This window comes from Copidosoma floridanum, unplaced genomic scaffold (assembly GCF_036245765.1).
Source record: "Copidosoma floridanum isolate Cflo_tuat_1 unplaced genomic scaffold, Cflo_Japanese_pri ptg000012l, whole genome shotgun sequence".
NCBI lineage: Eukaryota > Metazoa > Arthropoda > Insecta > Hymenoptera > Encyrtidae > Copidosoma > Copidosoma floridanum.
The window spans coordinates 2,487,533-2,509,088 of NW_028321889.1; the positions used below are offsets into that span (position 1 = coordinate 2,487,533).

General features: G+C 36.4%; 1 protein-coding gene across 1 annotated transcript in view; it reads right to left on the reverse strand.

Annotated features, from left to right (window-relative positions):
- The window catches only part of LOC106638513 (uncharacterized), a 111,858-nt gene that overhangs the window by 34,321 nt on the left and 55,981 nt on the right, over positions 1 to 21,556 (reverse strand). Inside the window, exon 3 of the mRNA XM_089590469.1 lies at positions 17,991 to 18,025. Within this exon, the coding sequence (XP_089446595.1) occupies positions 17,991 to 18,025 (35 nt within the window). The remainder of the gene's footprint in view (positions 1 to 17,990; positions 18,026 to 21,556) is intronic.

Consider the following 21,556-nt stretch of genomic DNA (forward strand, 5'->3'; position numbering starts at 1 on the left):
GAAAACAAGTTCAAAAATTCGTCTAATCGCATGAGAAACGTGTCACATGAAAAAAAAAAAAAAAAAAAAAAAAAAAAAAAAAAAAAAAAAGAAAAAAGATTGATTTTCAATAGTTGATCTCGCGATAAACGCAGACCAAAAAAACTATCGGCGTCAAGAAAGACGCGGCTTAAATAACGCCTCTGGTAGCTCGTGACGCCCAACAGCATTAATAAACCCTTACGTAAACGGGAAAAGCCGATTACTTATTTCCGAGGCAAGGGACTACGTCGTAATGTCATACACATAACCACGTGACAGAATGAACGTCACATGTATGCACGTACGTGTGCCAGCGGGAGACAGGTACATCGGTGGGGATGAAGGAGGTAAATTCAGAGTGCGAGTCTATACGAGGAGGGAGTCAAAGGTTGTGTGGTGGTGTAATCTGGACGGATTTCGTTTCCATCATCCACGTCCGCTTGACATGACCCGAGCCTTGCTTTGATTCAGTCTTTTGTACAATCATGATCGCTGTAAGCTTATTCGTTTGTTTAGGTATATGTGAGTCTCAGCACTTGAAACTATCAATAAACATTCCAAACAGTTGCTTTAATACCATCAAGGCGAAAAATTTTTGCAATCTGTTATTAAAAAATTCGCGTCAAAGCTGCAACTTTACACACGAATCGTTATTTTACATTTGATTCAATGCATCTTTTTTTAAAATAATTATATTAATCAATTTGAAAAAAAAAAATACAATAGATAAGAAAAATCACAGTTTAATTACTGTAAAAAATAAAGTTTTAAACAACAAACAGTACTCTTTTTATACGCTGATTCAAAAAAAAAGCGCAGTCATCTATGTGTAAGTATTTTCCAGTTGGGTGGTAATGTAATAGCTGTAAATTTAATTACAAATACAATCGTCGGAACTTATCGATTACGAATCAAAGCGATACATAAACCATCGCGTAATCGGGGTAATTTATATGCCTATGACCAAACGGCGTTGTAGGATTCCGTATTTGGGCTGCATCGTTGAACCGATTGAGATTTTCGAGAGGTTTGTTGTCATTGCGCTGTGTTTCAATTGTATCTATGATACTTTTTTCAACAATCGGCACACGATAAAATGCACGATGGTGCATAAAATCGTCAAAAAAAGCATGTTACGGTAAAATCACGAAAAGTCGTCAATACTCACGCGAACTTTTACATAATATACATGGGCGAAGGGAAAAAAATTAAGAAAAAAAAAAAAAAAAAAACTCGGATCCCGCAACTTTTCTTCCTTGCCTTTGTTTGGTTGTGCGGCGGAAGGATGGATTCCAATGTTTGCTCTCAGGGAAAAAATAAAGTTTGCGGGACTTTTCGCTTTGGGAATCGTATACATGTATATGTATCATACCTTATGTAGACACCGATCGAATTTTCTTTACGCCCGATATGGCTGATGTGATACTTGTGCGGGTCTCGGTTTTTTCAAGTTCGCTCGTGCACGAAATTTGAAGAGCTAGAAGTGGAATCCAGGATGAGGCCCCGTACTTGTGGGCTACTGTAGTATTAGAAAGTTTCGAAGAAACGATACTTTTTGTTTCGCAATACTTTTTTTTTCTTCGATCCTATGGTTGGTAGAGTAACTGTATGTAGTGGAAAATTTTGCGATGAACGTAATTTGGTGCTCCCTTACGCGGAATACATATGTCCTTTTTGAGATACTTGTTCCGAAAATTGACCCTCAATAAAAGTACTTGAAATTTTAAGTATCCCTTTTTGTTATTGATACACATCATTGGTTCAAATTTTTCACTAGTTTGAATATATAAAACTATACGTGCCAACTTATAAAGTAAGTATGGGCTAATCGCATGAAAAATAGATTTTAATGGAAGAGAAATTAATTTTTTATAAAAAATAATATTTTCGATACCTCAAAGAAAAAAATGGTTTCGGACTATTGTGACGTGCTGTACTTATTAATATCTTTATTTTTATTCAATTTTATTAGGTTTAATTTGCCTAATAAATTATCAATAACTAGCTATTATGAAAATTATTAATCACCTAATAAAAATTTAAATAAGTAAAAACTTACTATGCGAATCAGACTATGATTCAGTTCCAGAGTATATTACATACTCAAGAAAACGCAATTATACCTTTCGACCTGAAAACAGCAGATTAATTAAAATAGTATTGTAGTGAAGCTCTTAGATATCAAGTAATCACATGGAAATACATTTAATTGGCGTGTGCACGAGTAATAGTGTTAAGTATACGTAGCGTATATTTGAAAATCCAATTAACCCGCGTTATAATTAACTTTCATGCATAAATAACGCAAGCATCACCAAACTGAGTGCAGCTGCCAATTTCATTATTTTAATGGCTCGAAATTTAATTTAGTGAAACGATTGCAGAGTCGAGTGATTCGATTTCTGGCAGTGCCACCGAAAAAGTTGGTTTACTTATCATCTTAACGCAAATAAACGATTCACAGTTAGTGTAATTTTTTTTCTCGCAATTTTTCCCCAGGAATTTTTATAAGCTCCGTTTTTATGGCAAAATGCAAAAGATCGAAAAAGTGAGCGACAAAAAGGGAAAAAATGAAAATCGGGGCACAATGATAAAGCTGAGAGTCGCATGTAGGCGCGTGACAATAGACTTTTTCCGTAAGGTGTGCAAATACAGGCTTACACAATAAGCGGAGAAATATAGCGAAGGCACGAAATTTTTTTTTCACTGCTCTTATATATTTTGTACGTACAGATATGAGGCGGACTTTTTTGTTCGTCCGATTCATCATCTGTGACGTGTAATGTGTCAGAGGGTAGGTGGGTACCCCTTGGATTTTTTTTTTTTTTCTTACAATTTTAGCAAGTTATCCGACGTTTGTTAGACATATTGCTAATTTAGGTGAGTAGCAATGAATGAACTAATGAATAAATACATTTATCATTAGGAAATAAAAAAATCAACTTGAATAAATAATTAAACAGATAAAAATCAAACAAAACTTTTTTTTGCAATACGTATAAATAATAATTGAAAAATAAATAAGCAAGTGAACAAGTGAAACGTAATTAGATCAATTAACTGATAGTCAAATAAAATAAAACAAAAAACATGAACAAATCGTAAATAAATAAATAAATAAATAAACTTGGTTAAGCAAATGAATGTAAAAAAGGAAAGAGTAACAACATGATCTACCATTAAAGTATTTATAAAAAGCTTAAAAACCAAAACAACTTTTTTTTTAATACGGATCAAATAAAACCCATATGAAATTATAAAAAAAAAATCGCTTTTAGCGTTTATTGAAACGATCCGAATAGCCCTCAATTGGCGCTTATCTCTTTGGATTTTCCATTCGTTCGTGGTATGTGTTTTACCTTCGCCCACCCACGCACCCGCACCCAAGCAAAAATACATCAAATCCGCTCTAATTGCTGGGAACATTGAGCCATTGTATAGGTACGGCTTTGTTATTTTTAATAAACCGACTATTTCGCGCAAAATTCACATCACGCATTAGGTATACGTATACTCATGGATAATGTATTGTTTTTTTGCGAGAGATCTCATGCAAATTTTGTGTTTTTTTTTTCTCTTCTCTTCTAACACCATATGCGTCATTCAGTACTGATGGAAATTTTAACTCGTCATTACGTAGACGTTTGCATTACGTTATGTTATTCTATTCCTATAATCATACAGATTGGATGCGAGTACTTCCTCCTACTTTGTCTAATAAAATTTGTTTTGTAAATGGTTCATTAAAATAAAAAAATAGTTTTAAGTTCAAATTTTTTTATTACGAGTATAATTTATGTAAAAAATTTATGTATGAATAAGTTGTTAGTCTGAGGTGCATAAATAAAAACTAACAAAACAATGAAAATTGGAAAAACTACTTATCAATGTTGACTTTTGTATTGACCTGTGCAATATAAATCATATTATAATATATATGTATAAATGATATTACGCTATAACTTTGATTCAATAAATCTTCAAAGCAATGACGCTGTGTGTTTGAAATGAACATGCGTGTCCTTGGCAACCAGATTGTAATGTCCTTTCCCTAAAAACCGAAAATCTTTTCGAATTAATTTCTCGAAAACCACAAGGCTGGACCTTTTAAATAATTATTGTTGTTTGAAATTATAAAATAAGGTATGCTATAACTTTTAGCAGAATTTCTGTAAGAAACAATTTGGGATGGTAACTTGACGACTCAACCCTTCTTTGACCACTATTTATATAATGATATATTGCGAGATACCGTATAAAATCCTAAAAAAAAACCCGTTGTCTTAAACGTTATGTCTTTTCAATTCTTCGACACACAAACCGATGAAAAATAAATCTAGCTTTTGATTTTCACCTCGTATCTATAAAACATACTTTTGCCCAGCATCCTGCTACTTTTTATCGTAAATCAGGTTGTCTCGCATCTCATTTCACTTTTCGAATGTACGTACAAAACTAACGACATCATCAACAACTTCAGCAATAATAACAATAAGGAACATGTTAGGTATACCAAGTATGGTTGAATTACTTATTTGTTTCAGAATTGTCTTGTAATGATTATTATACTGCAGTGCGTATCTGTGTCAAAATCACGTCCACTGTATGAGCGAGAGGTAGTGAAGGTAATACAGTAGCAAAAAGCGCTTCGTAATTGACAGGGCCATTTGTAAATTGGAAAATCGAGAGCTCGCGTGTGTATGGATGTGGTCTGGCGTCGAGAGAGTCCTCTCGGCTTTTCACTCGAAATACAACGTCGGTGGAGAGAGGCGGAGGCAAAAAAAAAGGCGTATCAATTTCCGACGGATTGACGAGCCCGTTTTTGACGCTGATTGTTCCTCTTGTGTGTTCCCATTTGGGAATTTTTTCATTTTTGAAAAATTAAAACGTTCGGTTGGATTTAGGTGTGTGTGGTTTTGTTGGATGCTTGTGATGGAAAGGCCGGGGACGCCGACTCGCATATGTACGGCCATTGCTTCCGAAAATCAAAAGAGTTACTGATTGAAAGAGTGGATTTTTCGTGTCAACTTCAGTCCAAACGGCTTCCTCATGCCTATTTTTCTTCGTATGGATTGTCAAACCACACCGATAAACCGTTGATTTCGATTGTTTGTTAAAAAGTGTATTTTAAGAAAAAAAATTTTTTAAATATCAATATTTAAATTGCGGGGGTTGGTGCACGAAGCACGCAGGGGGTGGGTCCCACCTTAGCATAGAAAAAACGATGTAGCGTTAAAAAAATAAATGTTATAGCAAAATTAAGGAGTACACTCTCCTTCTACTCCTTACTATTTTTGCAATGACGCGTATTGCGTAAACTCGATATGAATTTTACTCGCACTGTGTTCTCATGTATCATTTCGTACATATATTGTGGGCAACAAGAAAAAGAGTACAACGACATACTGGGAGTATTTATGCGCCGATTTCTCTCTCGCATTGTGTACTTTATTTATTGACCGAGCGCCCTTTTTTTAAAACTCCATGCCCAGCTCACAGTTCGATTTTTTTTGTGTTGGTCTGTATACACGTGTAGTATTGAATGAAAAAAAAAAAAAAAAAAAAAAAAAAAAACGTACTGTCCCACTTTATACTCGCGGAGGGACGAGACGCCAGCACCGAACATTGGCTTTTCACCACTGCGAAGAGGTCATCACTCATATTATGCCAAGTATCATTTTTGTTCAATTATTCTATTCATCAGTTCAGCTTGAAAAAAAAAAAAAATATAAATAAAAAAAGTGTGTCACGAGCAACCGCATAATTATACAACAAGACTCATCACACGAAGCCAGAATCGCGCAATTTCCCACCAAGATACCAAATAATTCGTGTATACTAGCCGGGTAACGAGAGCGCAAACGATATCCAACGTGCCCATGTATCTGTACGTATACAACGCGAGAAGCCTTGAGATAAGCGTGTAATTGAATAACGCAACCTATATATATATACGTATCCTGCGTGCCAGGCTGTCTCTCTTCTTTCCTCGATCCCTTCTCTCCATGTACCCACATTACGTAAGGATCGCAGAGTGAATATCCCGACATTGCTTACGTTTGTACGTATACCAGCTGTACATGGTTAAAAAAAAAAAAAAAAAAAAAAAAAAAAGCAAGTAACGACCGTTGGACCAAAGCCACGCACTGCTGTACGTATATTATGTACATCCCATACATGAGATTTATCGAAGATCGGGATGGGCGTGTCCTCCAAATTCGCACATAGGCAGGGGTGGAGAGCTGTCGCGGTGCGATGATGAATCGTTTCGAGATTTTGTTATTAATTGCTGCAGAAAGTGCCAAGGAGGCGGTACGTACAATTATACGCGTAATGCATTGGAAGCGCATCGATGATCTCGCTGGGAAGTCCGAAAGCATGTATATATACACGTGGATTGTCCATTGGTCGCGTGAACCGAAAACACCCCGCACTTGAGCAAACAAACAGAAACAAAGTGCGAGCAGTTGAATGAAAAATAAGCCGAGGGAGAAAGAAATCTCGAGAGCTTTGGTAGAAAAGTTGCGCGTCCACGGTGTATATATACCTGCGACTTTCAAGCAATATAAGGTGTGTGTGTATACATTACACACACACGTACAGAAGAAGAAGAAGAAGAAGAAGAAGAAGCAAAGTGGCAAGTTGGACCCTCGGCGACGGTGTAATTTACGGCTCCTCGGTGACTTTGGTTACTCGAGAGCTCGCGGATGAGGTGTGTGTGTATTATATGCATACACACGCATGTATGTATATATGTGCACGCAGGACGTGAAATGGACCCGCGAAACTTTTGGAGACGCACGTGCCGCGCTGTGCTCGATGCGATGAAAAACCGGGGGGCGATAAAGCTCTCGCCGAGTCGTTGCGCTGGATGATTTATGTATGGATATAGCATCAGGGCGCGAGGTAATTATGATCCATCCGGAAGTTTGTCGATTACCTTTATTATACACGTGTAAATGTGTATATGGGCCTTACGATCACGGTGTTGTGCACTTTGTACGTGCTGTGGTGGAATTAGCGATGCGAGGGGTTGGTTTTTTCTGATCACTTAATTGTTTTAATATATCGTTATTTTAATATTTTTTAAAAAAGGCAACATGCCATTGAGTACACGGGGGATAGAAAATCAATTTGTTACCGAATACTCGACTCCATTTTCTTTTGGGCTGGCGACGAGAGCTCGAAAATTACACCCTGCACCCATCACCCGCAAGGGCACGTCGCAACGACGACAACGACGGCAAGTGTATGTATGAGTAGAAGTTCTCGTCGTCTCTATTCTCATGCAGAAATAATTACCTCAGCACACTTTGCGCGTCAGGCACTTTTCACTCGGCAAATGGCCTGATTTAATTTCTTTCAATCGTATTTTTTGATACTACAGATTTTATATGATATTGGAGATGACTGAAAAAATGGCTTGTACTTTGAACTTGCTAATACTTTGCCAAACAAATTTTCTTAAAAAAATATAATACATTTTAAAAAATTTCAAATTAAAACAAGAAAAAGGTAAAAAAAATTTTTTATTCATATAAAAAAAATTTTGTATTCATACAAAAATAGTTAAATTTTTTTTGAATTTTTAAATTTTATTCTTTTAATAATATTGTAGTTGTACATAGCAATGTACTTCTTATTGTAATGTATGTTTATTTATTTCTTAATATTAATATTGAAGTTAGTTTGAAAAAGGCTCTTTGACACTGTGCCAAATGATGTTTTAAAAAAATTAAATCATTTTTATGTTTGAATGTGTAGGCAAATTTTTTTTTAAAATTTATTCTTTAAATAATATTTTAATTCAAAAATAGCTTGTACTTGTAACTGGCTTATACACTTTACCCAGTAATTTTACTTCAAAAAATTATAGTTTATTTTTTGCTTATATTTTGATAAATAATTTTGCGTTTCAAAAATATAATTAATTTTTTTAATTAAAAAAATTATAAATTACAACTTACAACATTAGATCATATTTTTATATACATGTAAAAATAGTGCACCATATGTAAAAAAAAGTAAATAATAAAATAAAATAAAATAAAATAAAATGTGTAAATAATTTTTATGTTTAAATTTTAAGTCAAATTATTATTTTTTTTTAAATTGTATCCATTAATAATATTTTGGATCATTAAAAAATTGCTCGTACTTGTAACTTGCTTATACTGTACCCAGTAGTTTTGTTTCATAAAATCGTAATTTTTTTTTTTAATTATAAAAATCATAAATTATAACATTAAACCTTATTTATATATATATATAAAAATAAAGCACTGCATTTTAAAACAGAAAATAAAATAAAATTAAATATGATAATAATTTATACCTTCAAATGTTGAGTAAAATAATTATTTTCTTATTTTACACTTTTTATTATATTTCAGGTAATATAAAAACGGCTCGTATACTTGTAATTTGCTTATACTATGCCAAATAATTCTACTTAACAAAACAAATCCAATTTTTTAATTGTACATTACGACGAACAACACACAATCATATTAAAAAAAAAAAAAAATTAGTGAAAAAGGTGGTATAATTTTGATATTCAAATGTTTAGTCAAATTACTATGAATGAATTTTGCTCTCTTGGAAAAATTTCGTTTTCGAGTGATGTAACGTGTCTCTTAAAAAATTTGTGAGAAAAAAAAAAAAAAGAAGACGACAACGAGAGTCAATCTAACAACAAGTTGTAGAAAAAAAGCGTTTTATCCTCCCACCCACAAAAAAAAAAAAAACAAATAACTCAGTGGGGCATTCAAGTACAAATATCGCCGAGTACAAAGCGATTGATCGTCTTTGCTTTGCTCCGATCGAAGGTCGCCACATCCATCATAAATACACAACCGCGCATAAGCCGATGTACAGTCGCACGCTTACGTATTATACAAGCGGTTGGCCGGTAATCGGCCATTAAACGGTTTCTCCCGTCCTTCGCGGATTTCTTCTGCTTCTTCTTCTTCTTCCCTCCCGCGGTCGACACAAATACACGAGCCGAGCCGCGTTACGCAATATATGAGCCTTGCACTTGCACTTGCAGCCACTACATATACCTACCGGCACTTTTCATTCTCGGCGAGCATATACATTTATGCACATAGCACCGCGGCAGTCTACTTTTGTGCTCCGACGGCGGCGTCTTCGGATTTCACAGAAGAGAACGCGCGCGGACTGCTATTGTGTGTCAAATGCATGTATATATCTACTGGTGGATTGAGGATGTTGCTAAATGAGCATTCGTATGGTTGAGGAAAATGAAAGTTTCACGTATACGCAAACATTATTTATTTACCACTTATTTGTAAATAAAGCAAATGTGTTTCATCGTGAGAGCATATACTTCAGCAATAATCCGTAGTTCAAACTTTAATACGAGTATATCTATTACTGAAGACTTGATAAAACAAAGCAATAGATATCATTAATTATTTTTTTACGCTAAAAAGAGCACCTACATGCATCAGTCAGATCAATAAAAGTCACATGAAGATTTGAATTAATTATCAGTGGATCAAAAGTATGATACTATACATCATAAATTTTATACAATTATTCATTCATCAAAATGTTATAAGCCCAAATCGTTTTATTTTACATGTCATCCCTCGGGACTAATAACTATTGGTGACTTTGAATAGTACAGAAATTAATAATCTTTAAAAATTTTATTTTCATTCAGCAAAACGGCGACTGAAAAACGAACGCAAAAATGCTTCTTGGTACACACAATATTCCATTTACATCATCCGGGCTGGCTTGGACATTGCAAGGAGGAATCCCAAGTTCAATCGAATAAAACGACATCGATCGCGTTCCCCAAATGGCTGCGGGTCTTATAAATATGTTCTTCGCATTGCGCGCTGTTAATAATACACGTTTGACGTTACTCGCGGGAAAAAAAAGATAAACAAAAAACATACTTTTAGCTGTTTCGGTTGTACTTTTGATTGTGGTTTTTCGTGTCTTGTTACCGTAATATTTTCAATATTAACTAAATGTACGTGAACGCCAAACATTGTTTTGGTACTCAGTTGGCAGTGCCAAAGGAAAGCAATCATGTGCAAATCTATAGAGCAGCGATAGCGAATATGCCGGCCGGGATGAAAGGAACAACTGTATTATTTACACCACTTGCCGCGCGACTGGTTGGCAAGGAAAAGCAAACACATTGCCGGAGAATCATCAAACATCAATGCTCGGATTAGCTGTAAGCGCATGATTCGGTGAACAAGTGGACTTGGGCCTAATTGTCTCATGGTTTTGAATTAATTTTTTTTTTTCATTTCTACATTTTTTTTCCTACCAAAAATGCGGTACGTTATATATCTCACATTCTAAAACAACTAGTTATGTTAGACGTACTTTACTTTATTAAAACTTTTCTTATAATTTTTTCATTATTTTTCATCATAACGACCCTACCTCAAACCATTTTTACGTTTTCTTTATCATGTAATTAAAAAAAAAAAAAAAAACTTTTCACGTAAATTAATAATTAAATTTTTTTTTTTTTTTTAAATATGCACATATCGACAACTTAAAACACAGATACAGTTTTTAATGTATTTTCTACTTTTAAAAGGACAAGCAAAGGAAAATTGAACACCAAGATTCTATATTATTATAATATAGCGTTGGAACAATTAAATGCATTGGACTGCATTGGAATGCATGCACTTTTTGTTCTTCCGAAGAAACCGACGACTCTCTCTCTCTCTTTGCAATCCCCTTAAGAACAAACAAACCCACGATGTACTACAAGCCGGGCAATCGCAGCAGATTAATAGGTCGAGAGCAAGCAAACGCAAAGGCTAAACAGAACTTTGTAATACACTGCCTCCTCCTCCCTCTCTGTTTGTTGTTTATGCGAATCGAACCGGATCGCGTGTGTGGGGGCGAAACGATCGGCTGTGCACACGTAGGCAGCGAGTCGTTAATTGCCGATTCGATGAGCCTTCGAACAAACAATCTGAACCCCCTCTGTTCTCGGACGTACACCCTTTTGAAGACAATTAAGCGCAATATTTGTTGGATTGAGCGGAACATTGTATTTTTTCTTTTGTTGTGTATTGGCTAACGGATCACCGTGTTTTGGTTCTGTTCGTGTATAGCTGTACCATTGGGAGATTAATAATCTTTTTGCTCGTGGTATGTTGCTTGATAGGTGGTCATTTTAAAGCGCCAAGGAGAATTTTTTTTTTTTTTTATTGATTGGAAACATGCACGAAAGTATTTTTTTCAGTATAGAGGCTGGTCGACTGATGAAAACGCTTGTTCAGAAACGTGTGTTGAAGGAGCTTTTGGATCAGGTGACGGGATGAGCGAAAAAAAGCTCGGAGTAATTGTTTAATCTGACAATAATTATTGGTGAAATTGATAAAAAGTGACTGAGCTAACCACTGCTTTTATCGCCCGTCAGGCAATTTCTTGCGAACGGAAAATAAAATTAAGAAAAATAGGAAGTAGGAAGGATTTTCAATAGGATTTATGAGAAAAGCGCAGCGAGAGGAATAAATTTTTTATCAAGCACCGAGTCAATGCGTGTCGCGATTGCAGCCGAGCATTAGGTCAGCTCGGTCGTGGCTAAAGGAAACGGAGAGCCGCAAGGGACTCGTAAATTCAAATAATATTTACAGCTCTCTTCCCGTGACTCTTTGTACTCCCCGCTTCCCGAATAATGTAAGAGCTTAAACATATTTCTTGATTCATCGTGGCGAAGACGTAACGTCTCAGGTCCTAAATGTATATTATTATTTTCTTCGAGGATTTACATTAAAATTTATAGCTGGATCATTCCTTTTTTTCTTTGCACCGTATTAGTTACCATGGAAAAATAATGCTGGGTTATTCGTTACAGAACGAATGGTACAAAGTGCTTAGTAAATTTTCATTAGCTACAGTGGTAGTGGCGATAAAAGTCCTGCGTCAAGTTTTATTGAAAATATAGATAGTTGCGGGCAAGAAAAAGTGCCGACCTGGAAAGTACCCTTTTTTTTTTCATTTCTTATTTTCCTTAAACTTTTCAGCGCCATGTATCATACTCCTGCGCTAGTCTAACTCAAATAAAAATATGCAAACGTACTTGTATACATCTTAAATAAAAAATGTATTCTATTTAATTTTTTTTTGTTTCAACCAAAAGGTATCTCCAAGCATCAGCGAAACAAGTAAATACGCATCCAATCGAGAAACCATCCACTTACGCTTTGAAATCTCAATGACATACGCCCACTGTATGTATACTTATACGCTCAGGGAGGAGCGCGTGTATATCCATAACAGGCTCTGGGGGCTTCTCCACGTAAGCAAACACGGTAGGGTGATTTTGAGGTTTTCGCGGTGCAGTATTGAAACGCCAACGAGCGATCCGTGCGCTTGAGAGGCAACTACCGCGACTCGATGTGGAGTGGTGCTTGCTTTTGTGTGTTCTCCATGTGTACTCGTATACATATGTATATACATGCACTGCGTATTGCCCACGATTTTCAAATCTCGCTAATTGGACGCTCTATGCGGTGAGATTTTTTTTTTTTCTTTCACTGAAAACCCAAGTGAGTTGTTTCACCAACCGGTTGACGTGCACGCAACTGTAACATTCGAACGGCCGTTGGATTGAAAACAATGTTGCTCGAGAGGAGTTTGCGAGATTCAAAATTTTTCAATCCTGCACTCTCGCTCAGGACGATAACTCACAATTTCGGCGAAACTCTAACGATCATCATGCCCCACTGTACATAAAAACCATAGCGATACTTTCAACACCACCGATGAGTGTCAAAAGCGTGCGATTATTGGCAAGTACGTGTCATGTAATGTGTGAGCGATTATACTGCAAAATAATGCAATAATAGCGTTGCAATATCTGATATTGGTGCTCAAAGAGTGTATGACGTTGTCAAAAATTCAGATGAATATTTAATATGTGCAAATATCCCAGATTATTGCGGTCAGCGCGTTTGCAGTATACGTATAGATATAACAAACAGGAAATGTTGTTTTAACCCTTGATGCGGTGAGTTATCAGTTATAATTCCACCAATTGTACCAATCTGTTTTTACCCGTGAGATGAAAAGTTGTGCAAAAACAAGTGCCTATTAATACTCACATGCAAACGCGTAAAAAGTGGTGTGACGGCGAAAATCGGGGTGAAATTGGGATTTTTCCTGTTGCCTTTCCTCTTCCCGCTCACGAATGCAAATTGAACGAATATTGACGAAGAATTTCCTTTGCGTTCAATCCGTGAGTTCATTCAATCAATCGATCTATTCTGCGTGACACAAACATGCGGTAATATTTCTCGCAAGTAAAATCCATTCAAGATTCCTTTTTTTTTTTTGCCTTTTCTTTCGAGTGCGAAGAAAAAAAACACAACTCTTCGCTACACGATCTACGGGGTGAATGAATGGAGTCCGTTCAGTGCAGTGTGTACTTACCACGCACTAGAAAAAAAAAAAAAAAAAAAAAAAAAAAAAAAAGCGACGCGTCATTGAATCCCTTCGGCTGTACAACTCCCATGAGCTCGTGCGTTTATGGGGTTCGTGTATATGATTTTACGTTCCGATCCAATTAATTCGTGCGGCGAATTTTAAAACATACGTACGCATGTCTACGCGCGCGGGCGATTCAACAGAGAAAACATCAAATCAGCGCGTATCCGATCCCTCTTTCCGCTCGATCAGCCGAGCGACCCTCCCCTTTTATACCCGCACAATAAAATAGACAGCCCCGAGCTATGGATCATCTTCAAAGCTCGCCCGTCCCCTCCGCGCTTTATTGCCAATACTCCGATCCAAATACACCTCCCCCGTCCACCTGGTGTACACGAAACCAAAAAATCATCCGTCCTGCCGTCTGTCATGTCCTTTGCTCGCGTCTTCGTGAAAATGAAGCGCAAACAATCCGTGACCTTACGACTCCCGTCAGGCAATTGTGGGAGAAAAGTAGAGGGGCGGGGGGAGACTTGGTCGTTACGATGATTTATGCAACGTGTAATAATGGAGTTGTCGGGCCGATCGCGGGAGAGCGTGCCCGTGTTTTCGGATGAAAATGACTTTTCGCAGATTATAGGTGCGCGGTTTATCGCGGGCATTGAATGACAAGTGGGGGATGCTTGGGGTTGTTTCGGATTCCGAAGAAAGGGTTGATCGGTGACATTATAGTTTCATTCGACTTTTTCTCGCATCTTTGGACAAAAGCAGCACTCACATACGGATGGAGTTTTCAGTTGAACCGATGAGTGGAAAATCGATGTTTATTTCATCATGATAAAGTAAACGTTTTTTTCTTTCCCCCACAAATGACTACACTAAACCCTGGGATACGACGCATTATACACCTGCGGCCAACCTCATAGCATTTCCACTGATTTCGCAAAGCCCATTGCCAATATCCCTTGATGATGGGTTTATTTTTCGACAGACCCAAAGCCCAAGGAGCGCGAGGCAGGGAAAAACTGCCGATACGCGGGTATGATGTTCACTTGATACGCCACGCATGCTTCAACTCTATATACCTGTGCTTGCGTGCATCAGCACAACGTACATATAGACCGCACTTTCGGATATTGCATCGTAAACACGTGAGTTGCGCATATCGATGCACTGCGCTGGATTTACGAGGGTGTTTGCACCCTCTTCGGTCGCGAGCTCAGAAAAATGAAAAAATAAAAAAAAATAAAAATATCTACTTTGAAGCATATAGCCAAAGGGAGCAATATTTTTTGTTCATCCCAAAAAGATATATTTAACCTTGTTCCCCCATGGGTTCTTTTATCCCGTTAATTATTACGCCTGACATAATATCTACTTCGCCCAAAAGGAATCACTTTGACGCTGCGGCTCGTAATTACGAGTATCCATCTTGTATACACACACACGAGCAAGTGATTCAAGCCAGAGTAACTAGTTATGTACCCGGTAAATGACAAAGTCGTTTGATTAACTCAATTTTGATTGCTCCTTCACTTGTGTATATATATATATATATATATATATATATGTATATGTATACTAATGGACACCACGTCTCTCCAAACTCGACTCGCTTCCTGTGTCACGTGTGTGGGTGCACGAGGTATTATATATGTATAGTATACTATGCGCAGCTAAGATTCAAGCGGAGAAATTACGTAGTCCCCGAACTTTGTGCGCCGCATCTTAGTCTTGGCAATTGGGGCTTTCGTCTTCTCCTTCCTTGTGCCAATCAACTCTTATGTGTTTGTATTATGACGCGAAGTTTGCCTCGAGGGTTTGTTTCATTATATTTCCCGTTGTTTTGGTTAAAACGAAGGATTTACGCAAAAGCTGTTCGTGTACGGCTCCGAGGCTAAATTAAATAGGACTTTCAGGACACTTTCAGTGGGTTTCTTAAAGGATTTATCAACGCTGCGTTATGAAGGGTGGAAATATTAATGCTCCGATGCACAACTAAACTTATGTGCACACGAGAAAAATATATGTACATTATTTTTTAGCACAACTACAGCCGCAATGGTTATTAAATCACACGATTGTTTCTAATAATAAAAATGGAATCAAAGTTGACAAAAGCTTTGCAGTAAAAAAAAAAAATTAATAAATAAAAAATTATGCATGTAAATAATTTGAACTTAGAAATGTACCCACCATTCGATCACCCGACCTTAGCCGAGTATTCAGAACCTCCTACAATCTAAATCCACATTCCGCTAATTATACGCGAAGCTGTAAAAAGCTTTTTTTTTCGTTACTCTCTCACTCGAGTAAGCCCACAACTTGTGAAACACAGGTACAAGCGCTACGTGTATATATATATGTATATATATACACCGAGAGATTTCACAAAAGATGCTGAATCGATGGTATAGCCCGCAAAAGGGGCGAGAAAGACATCATGGGCGTATACAGATTAAGTGTATAAGCGCAAACGCGGCTCCGACTCCTTGACCTTTTTTTGGCCGCGTCAATGTACACATGTATACGGAGGGTCGGGGCGAGCCAGTCGGCCGTGAAAATACACACAGCCAGCCAGCCAAGGACCTTTTACTTTTGCGCGATAATTAGCGTCTTTCTCGCTCTAGCTATTCCTGGTGCTACACATGTACATGCGCGAGGAAGTAGGTACATACATATACATACCCACTTCCTCCACAGGGTGCTCGAGCGCTTTTCCTTTTTACCTGTACGTACATATATACCTACGCTACATCCGTTGGCTTTTGGATGTTCTTGCTGGGAATTCAAGAGCAGCTCGCGCTGCTGGATGTTATATACCAGCCACAATCGATTTTACGACCGGCCCTTTGGGAAATCGCGTCCCCGTTTAGCACTGGATTTCGCTCTGCGTTATTTTCGGGGGTATTTGCTCGATTTGTTTGCGCTACAAGTGAGGCTTTATTTTTTTTTTTTTTTTTTTTTTTTTTTTTTTTTTTGTTCGGAAATTTTTTCACCCCCCAATAAGGGGGATTACACTGCCAGTCGGAGCGTGTGTTTAAAGTAGACGCTCAAAGCATACATCAGTCAAAGTTGTGTGGGATTTTATGAAAATTTATTGCAATATTGTGTAAATAAACCCTTTATAAGTAGACGCGCAGGCCGGGGAGGGGCGATTTATGCATAATTAAAAAAAAAAAAAAAATTGATTGTTATCTATTATTGACTATATATATATTGTACAATAACTGAATAGCAATTACTTTAATTCGATAATAATTCCTACCAGCCGTCACTGGCACATAATGAATGTTTTTAGAGATGCAAAGTATTTCTGAGATTTATGAATATTGAATGTTCGTAATTGAAAAAAGTAGGGCAAACACAACAAAATGTAAAAACAAGATACTCTTATCTTATTCAAGTTTTTAAACCTTCATCCGCATCAGCCCAAATCCAGAGCAAGTTGCCAAAACAACAAAAAAAAAAAAAAAAAAAAAAAACAAAAAAAGATCTTACACATCGAAATAAAATGCACACCATGGTGCTGTACAAGCTTTCCGTCCATCTCCAGACCCGCCGTTCTCATGCACTAAACTTCCCTGGATCGACTCACGGAAGCAGACAAGCGTTGAAAAACTTTGTCTGAGGCCTACATGTATATATATACGTGGTTCCTGAAAAATTCACCCCAAAGTCGTGTCTGACGCTCATCATCAACTCCTCCAACACTACATGTTTTCTCTCCTCCTCTTTCCTTCCGATCCCCCCCCCCTCTCGCACTCGCATGTGTACGTATATGCGTGTATACACTCTGGAACGAATTCTCTTTTAGGGATGCTCCTCACGACATTAATTTCCTCCCTGGGTCGTCCTACGACTTTCGGGAAGTTTTCTCCACCCCCGGCCACTGAATACCTATAGCTATGTGCTCCTGTTTCCAATAAATCGCGCCTTTATCGCTCGGCCATCCGCCGTGAAAATCCTCGCGGACTTTACGTCGCTTTCCACGTTTCCGGTTGGACGAAGGTCATTTGCTTTTTTTGGGGGAATTTTTATTGAATTTATTTTTTTTAAGGTCACTCGAGATTTTTCTTTTTTTTTTCTATGTGTGCTGGGAATTTTCGAAGCTTATTTTTTTTCCAGCTCTTACTGTTGATTTACGTGGACTTGGAATCGATTTTGTAGCAGAGTATGCGAACTTTGGTATAGAAGTACGTTATCTGATATTTTTTGCTAAAATGTTTCACTACAACTGTAACGCAAAATTTTAAAAAAATTCAGAAGCAAAAATTATCAATGTATTTCTTGTAGTCATTTTATTTTATAAAAACATATTATACTGTTTTAAAATAAAAAATTTTTTTCAATACTGTGTTTATAAAACAATACAATATTCATAATAGAAAAAATGTTTTTCTTTTTATGCATTAAATTTTGTGGATAAAAGTTTTACTTTGAAATGTTTCAAAATCTTAAAAATAATTGTGCCCAAGTCTCAGATCATGCAGAACATAAAAGAATCGTGTAACAACTGATGTAGGGCTTACCTTTTACAATCTTAATGACCGTTTCAGCAAGGGACCTGGAACAACAAATCATTTTTATTATTAGTAGTTATTTATTTTTGACCGTCAATGTATTATTATATTAAAATAATCTTTTTTTAACACTTGATTTAATATAAAAATACCAATAACTAAATGAAAAAAAAAAAAGGTACTAAGTAGTAACTTAAAATATTTAGTTTAAAATTTTTTCTTGAAAAAATACCCTGACATTTTATAAAACAGATAGAGCGGGTCGTTTCGTAAATTTATTGAGTATCGAAGGACGAAATATCGATTGACGTTAATGTCTTTTGTAGTGACAATATACGAAAAGTAAGAATCGATTTACCATTATTTTAATCTTCCCAACCATTCTCTCCTCCTTTTTTTTTCCTTACAGTTTCCTTTTTTTTTTTTTTTTTTTTTTTTTTTTTTTTTTTTTTTTTTCAGAAAAAAGAGCATATCGATTTTGCCGACCGATAAAAATAGATGGTGTCGAGCAGAGGACATTTTGTAACTAACTGTCGACTGCAACATCAATTTCCTCTGAAATTACCATTTGTACCGAAAGTATCTTCTTATATGCAAATAAAAAAATAAAATAAAAAAAGTCAACTTCATTTAACTCGAAAAGTGGATCTAACGTTACTTTAGTGTAATGCTGATGAAAATATCGGATCACGGAAATAAATTTAAAGTATTCTAAAGGATTCAATTGACTCGTTAGTTTGCCGATACTTCATCACAGCTGCGAAAAACAATCACGAGGATAAAAGCAATACGCGAAAAATAAATACGCGTTATGGAATTTAATTTCGTGAATATCAAAGATAAATATTCACGGAAAATGTTTCACCTGTAGTTTACGTAAAATAGCTTTTCGAATTATTTAACCACGAAATTCTCATTAGAGATAACAAGTGGTGCAAAGTTATTTCCATGTTTATTATTAAATGCGGGGATGTACAACGTGAGTTTTCGCATAATCCTTTACTTTCAGAGTAATTTAAAATTTTCCAGTCACAGGACGGTGGATCCATTATATCGCACCAATAATAGGATTTCGCCGCGCACTTTATGCAACGCCGTATAATTCAAGTGCTGCGCTAAAGTTCGCAAACACAGTAATAATAGCGATGCCGGATTTTAACGAAGGCATAGACGCATAAACTTTGTCGTAAAATCAAATTAATTTTTTCGAATCTTCCTACCCTGATACATTACGTTGTTACGTGATGTAACGAAGCGGAGTTTGGGAACTTAAATTGAGTTTTCACCCTTAAATCGATTTTCCAGAGGTGAATCGTTATCATCGATAAGAAAGTCCGTAACTTTTCGGCTTTTCCTATCTTATGATCGTGAATTTCGCATAAATTAGGACTCGCTTTCTACGGCATTGAGGGCATTAAGTTCCGGGAGCACTCGATAGTGTGCATTCACCAACTTAAACAATTTTCCAACTAAATTGTTATGTGTTTCGAAATCCTCAGAGTAAAAATTTACGGAGGAGGAATCATCGGACAAATAAGGATGTTCAGTCACTGGTTGATTTTGAAACAATGTTGTGTAAACGTTAAATCCTCACAAAAAAAAAACGACTTAAATAAAATATAAATTTTTCACTTGTATTTTTTGCAAATTCAACACCTATTGAAATCATTTGTTCATAATTAAAAAAATTTTGTCTAAATCAAGTTTCGTGAGAATCTGTGCTCAATTATTCGTTTCTATTTGTATGAACAATGGACGTTTCAGATCATTTCCACCAAGTGAAAATCTACAGAAACGATCGACGCAATGATGGCACGAAATTCTTCTTCTCCACCATCCGAACAAAAGAACAAAAAGAAGGAAAAAAAAAAAGAAAAAGTAATTATCCTCACAACGAGCAGGGGCAAACAAAAGTTTCGCCAAAAGCACAAACTCCCAGCCTTTCGAGCAAGCGACCTACGGCACGGAGCACAATGCCATATATTATTATATTAGGAAGAAGAAGAAGTTGGAGAAGAAAAGACACACGCGAAAAACGCAGCTAATTGCCCTTGAGATAAGTAAGGGCGTAGTCCAAGTTTTCCTCGGAGCGAGTGAAGAAAAAAAAAGGTGCGGATGAACGCGTAGCCTGTACGTCTATAGTACACGTGGAAGGCGTTTCAGAAGCAGCTCGTTCCCATGAACCCAAAGTTACCTATCTCAAGCGTGTGGGAATTTTTTTTTCTTTCATTCCAGTGACCGTCAGAAGCTCTTACGGGAGTTTCCTTCCTATTTTTTTTTACCCGAAAGAGATGAACGCGAGGAGCTTTGCCAAGTTTTTCTTACAGCTGCAAGTGCCTGTAGATGATTTTGCTGTAAAAGACGGTGATTGTGAATTATTGGAAAAACTCGGAAAAAAAGCAGGTACCAGTACTGTCTTTGAGGCTTTTGAAGTGAAATTAATTACTATTGTTCGACTATTCGCACGTTACAATCTGTCAAACACGTACATGCTACTCTCGTAAAGAATTTATGATTTAAAACATGAAGAAAAATTTTAATAGAAATTGCAGTATTAATTTTATTAATAGATCACAAGAATTTATGTAATCCTAAATCGGAGGGATGAAAAGTCTTTATTGTACACCTTTTATTTCGTTGTTCCAGATACAGCAGCTTGTATATCCCAGAGAGACAGCCAATATTGAGCTTGAAAAAAATTTTTTTTCTTGGACTAACTCAATGAACAACGATAAATAATTGTAGTTCGTAAAATATTACTATTATTCGTATTACGTGTTGAAAGATTATAAATGCTCGTGCCTTTTTTTTTTTTTAATAATGCACTTGTGATCCCAAAATTGTTCACAAAATTTCGCATTTTATTATAATTTCTTTGCATATTTTTCCAGTTTACTTATGTTGGTTATTTTCTAATTAACTTTTGAAACATTGCTAAAAACATATCCAAGAATTAACTCCTAAATTACGCAAAATAAAAACGACTGGAAATGTTCAGTTACTATAAGAGAAATTATTGTATTCCTGTTAAAGTCAAACCACATTTAAAATCGTAAATTCGTACGAGATCGCTTGACTTTGACACACTTGTTATTAGGAGCAGAAAAACGTATCCCCCTTTCTCCAGTGAGACGGTTTTCTTATATCCCATTTCCAACACTTTGACGCACGTGAGGGTGAATTTTCGACGTGAAATTTTCCTTGGGGAATTCGGAAAGTGTCAAGCGGGACTTGTGAATGGGGATTACACGTCGGAATGAGGGATTTTTTTTTTTTTTTTTTTTTTTTCAAGCAAAATTTCTTATTACACAACCATCCCTGTGTAATGGCGTATCGAGTATCAAAGCACTGACGTGGGTAAGGACAAGGTCGTGAAGGAAAAACGTCCACCTATATACTTCTACGCTTTGTAGAGTCATTCAATAGGGGGAGAGAGGGTTTAATGAATTTTTTTTGTTGCACAATTACGAACTCAAAAATGCCGTTCCCTTTTTGGGAACAGCCCGAAAATGAGCTAGTTGGTAGAAAGTTTCAATGTGTGTAAGGCTTTGGTCGTTCAAATAGTATGGCTATTC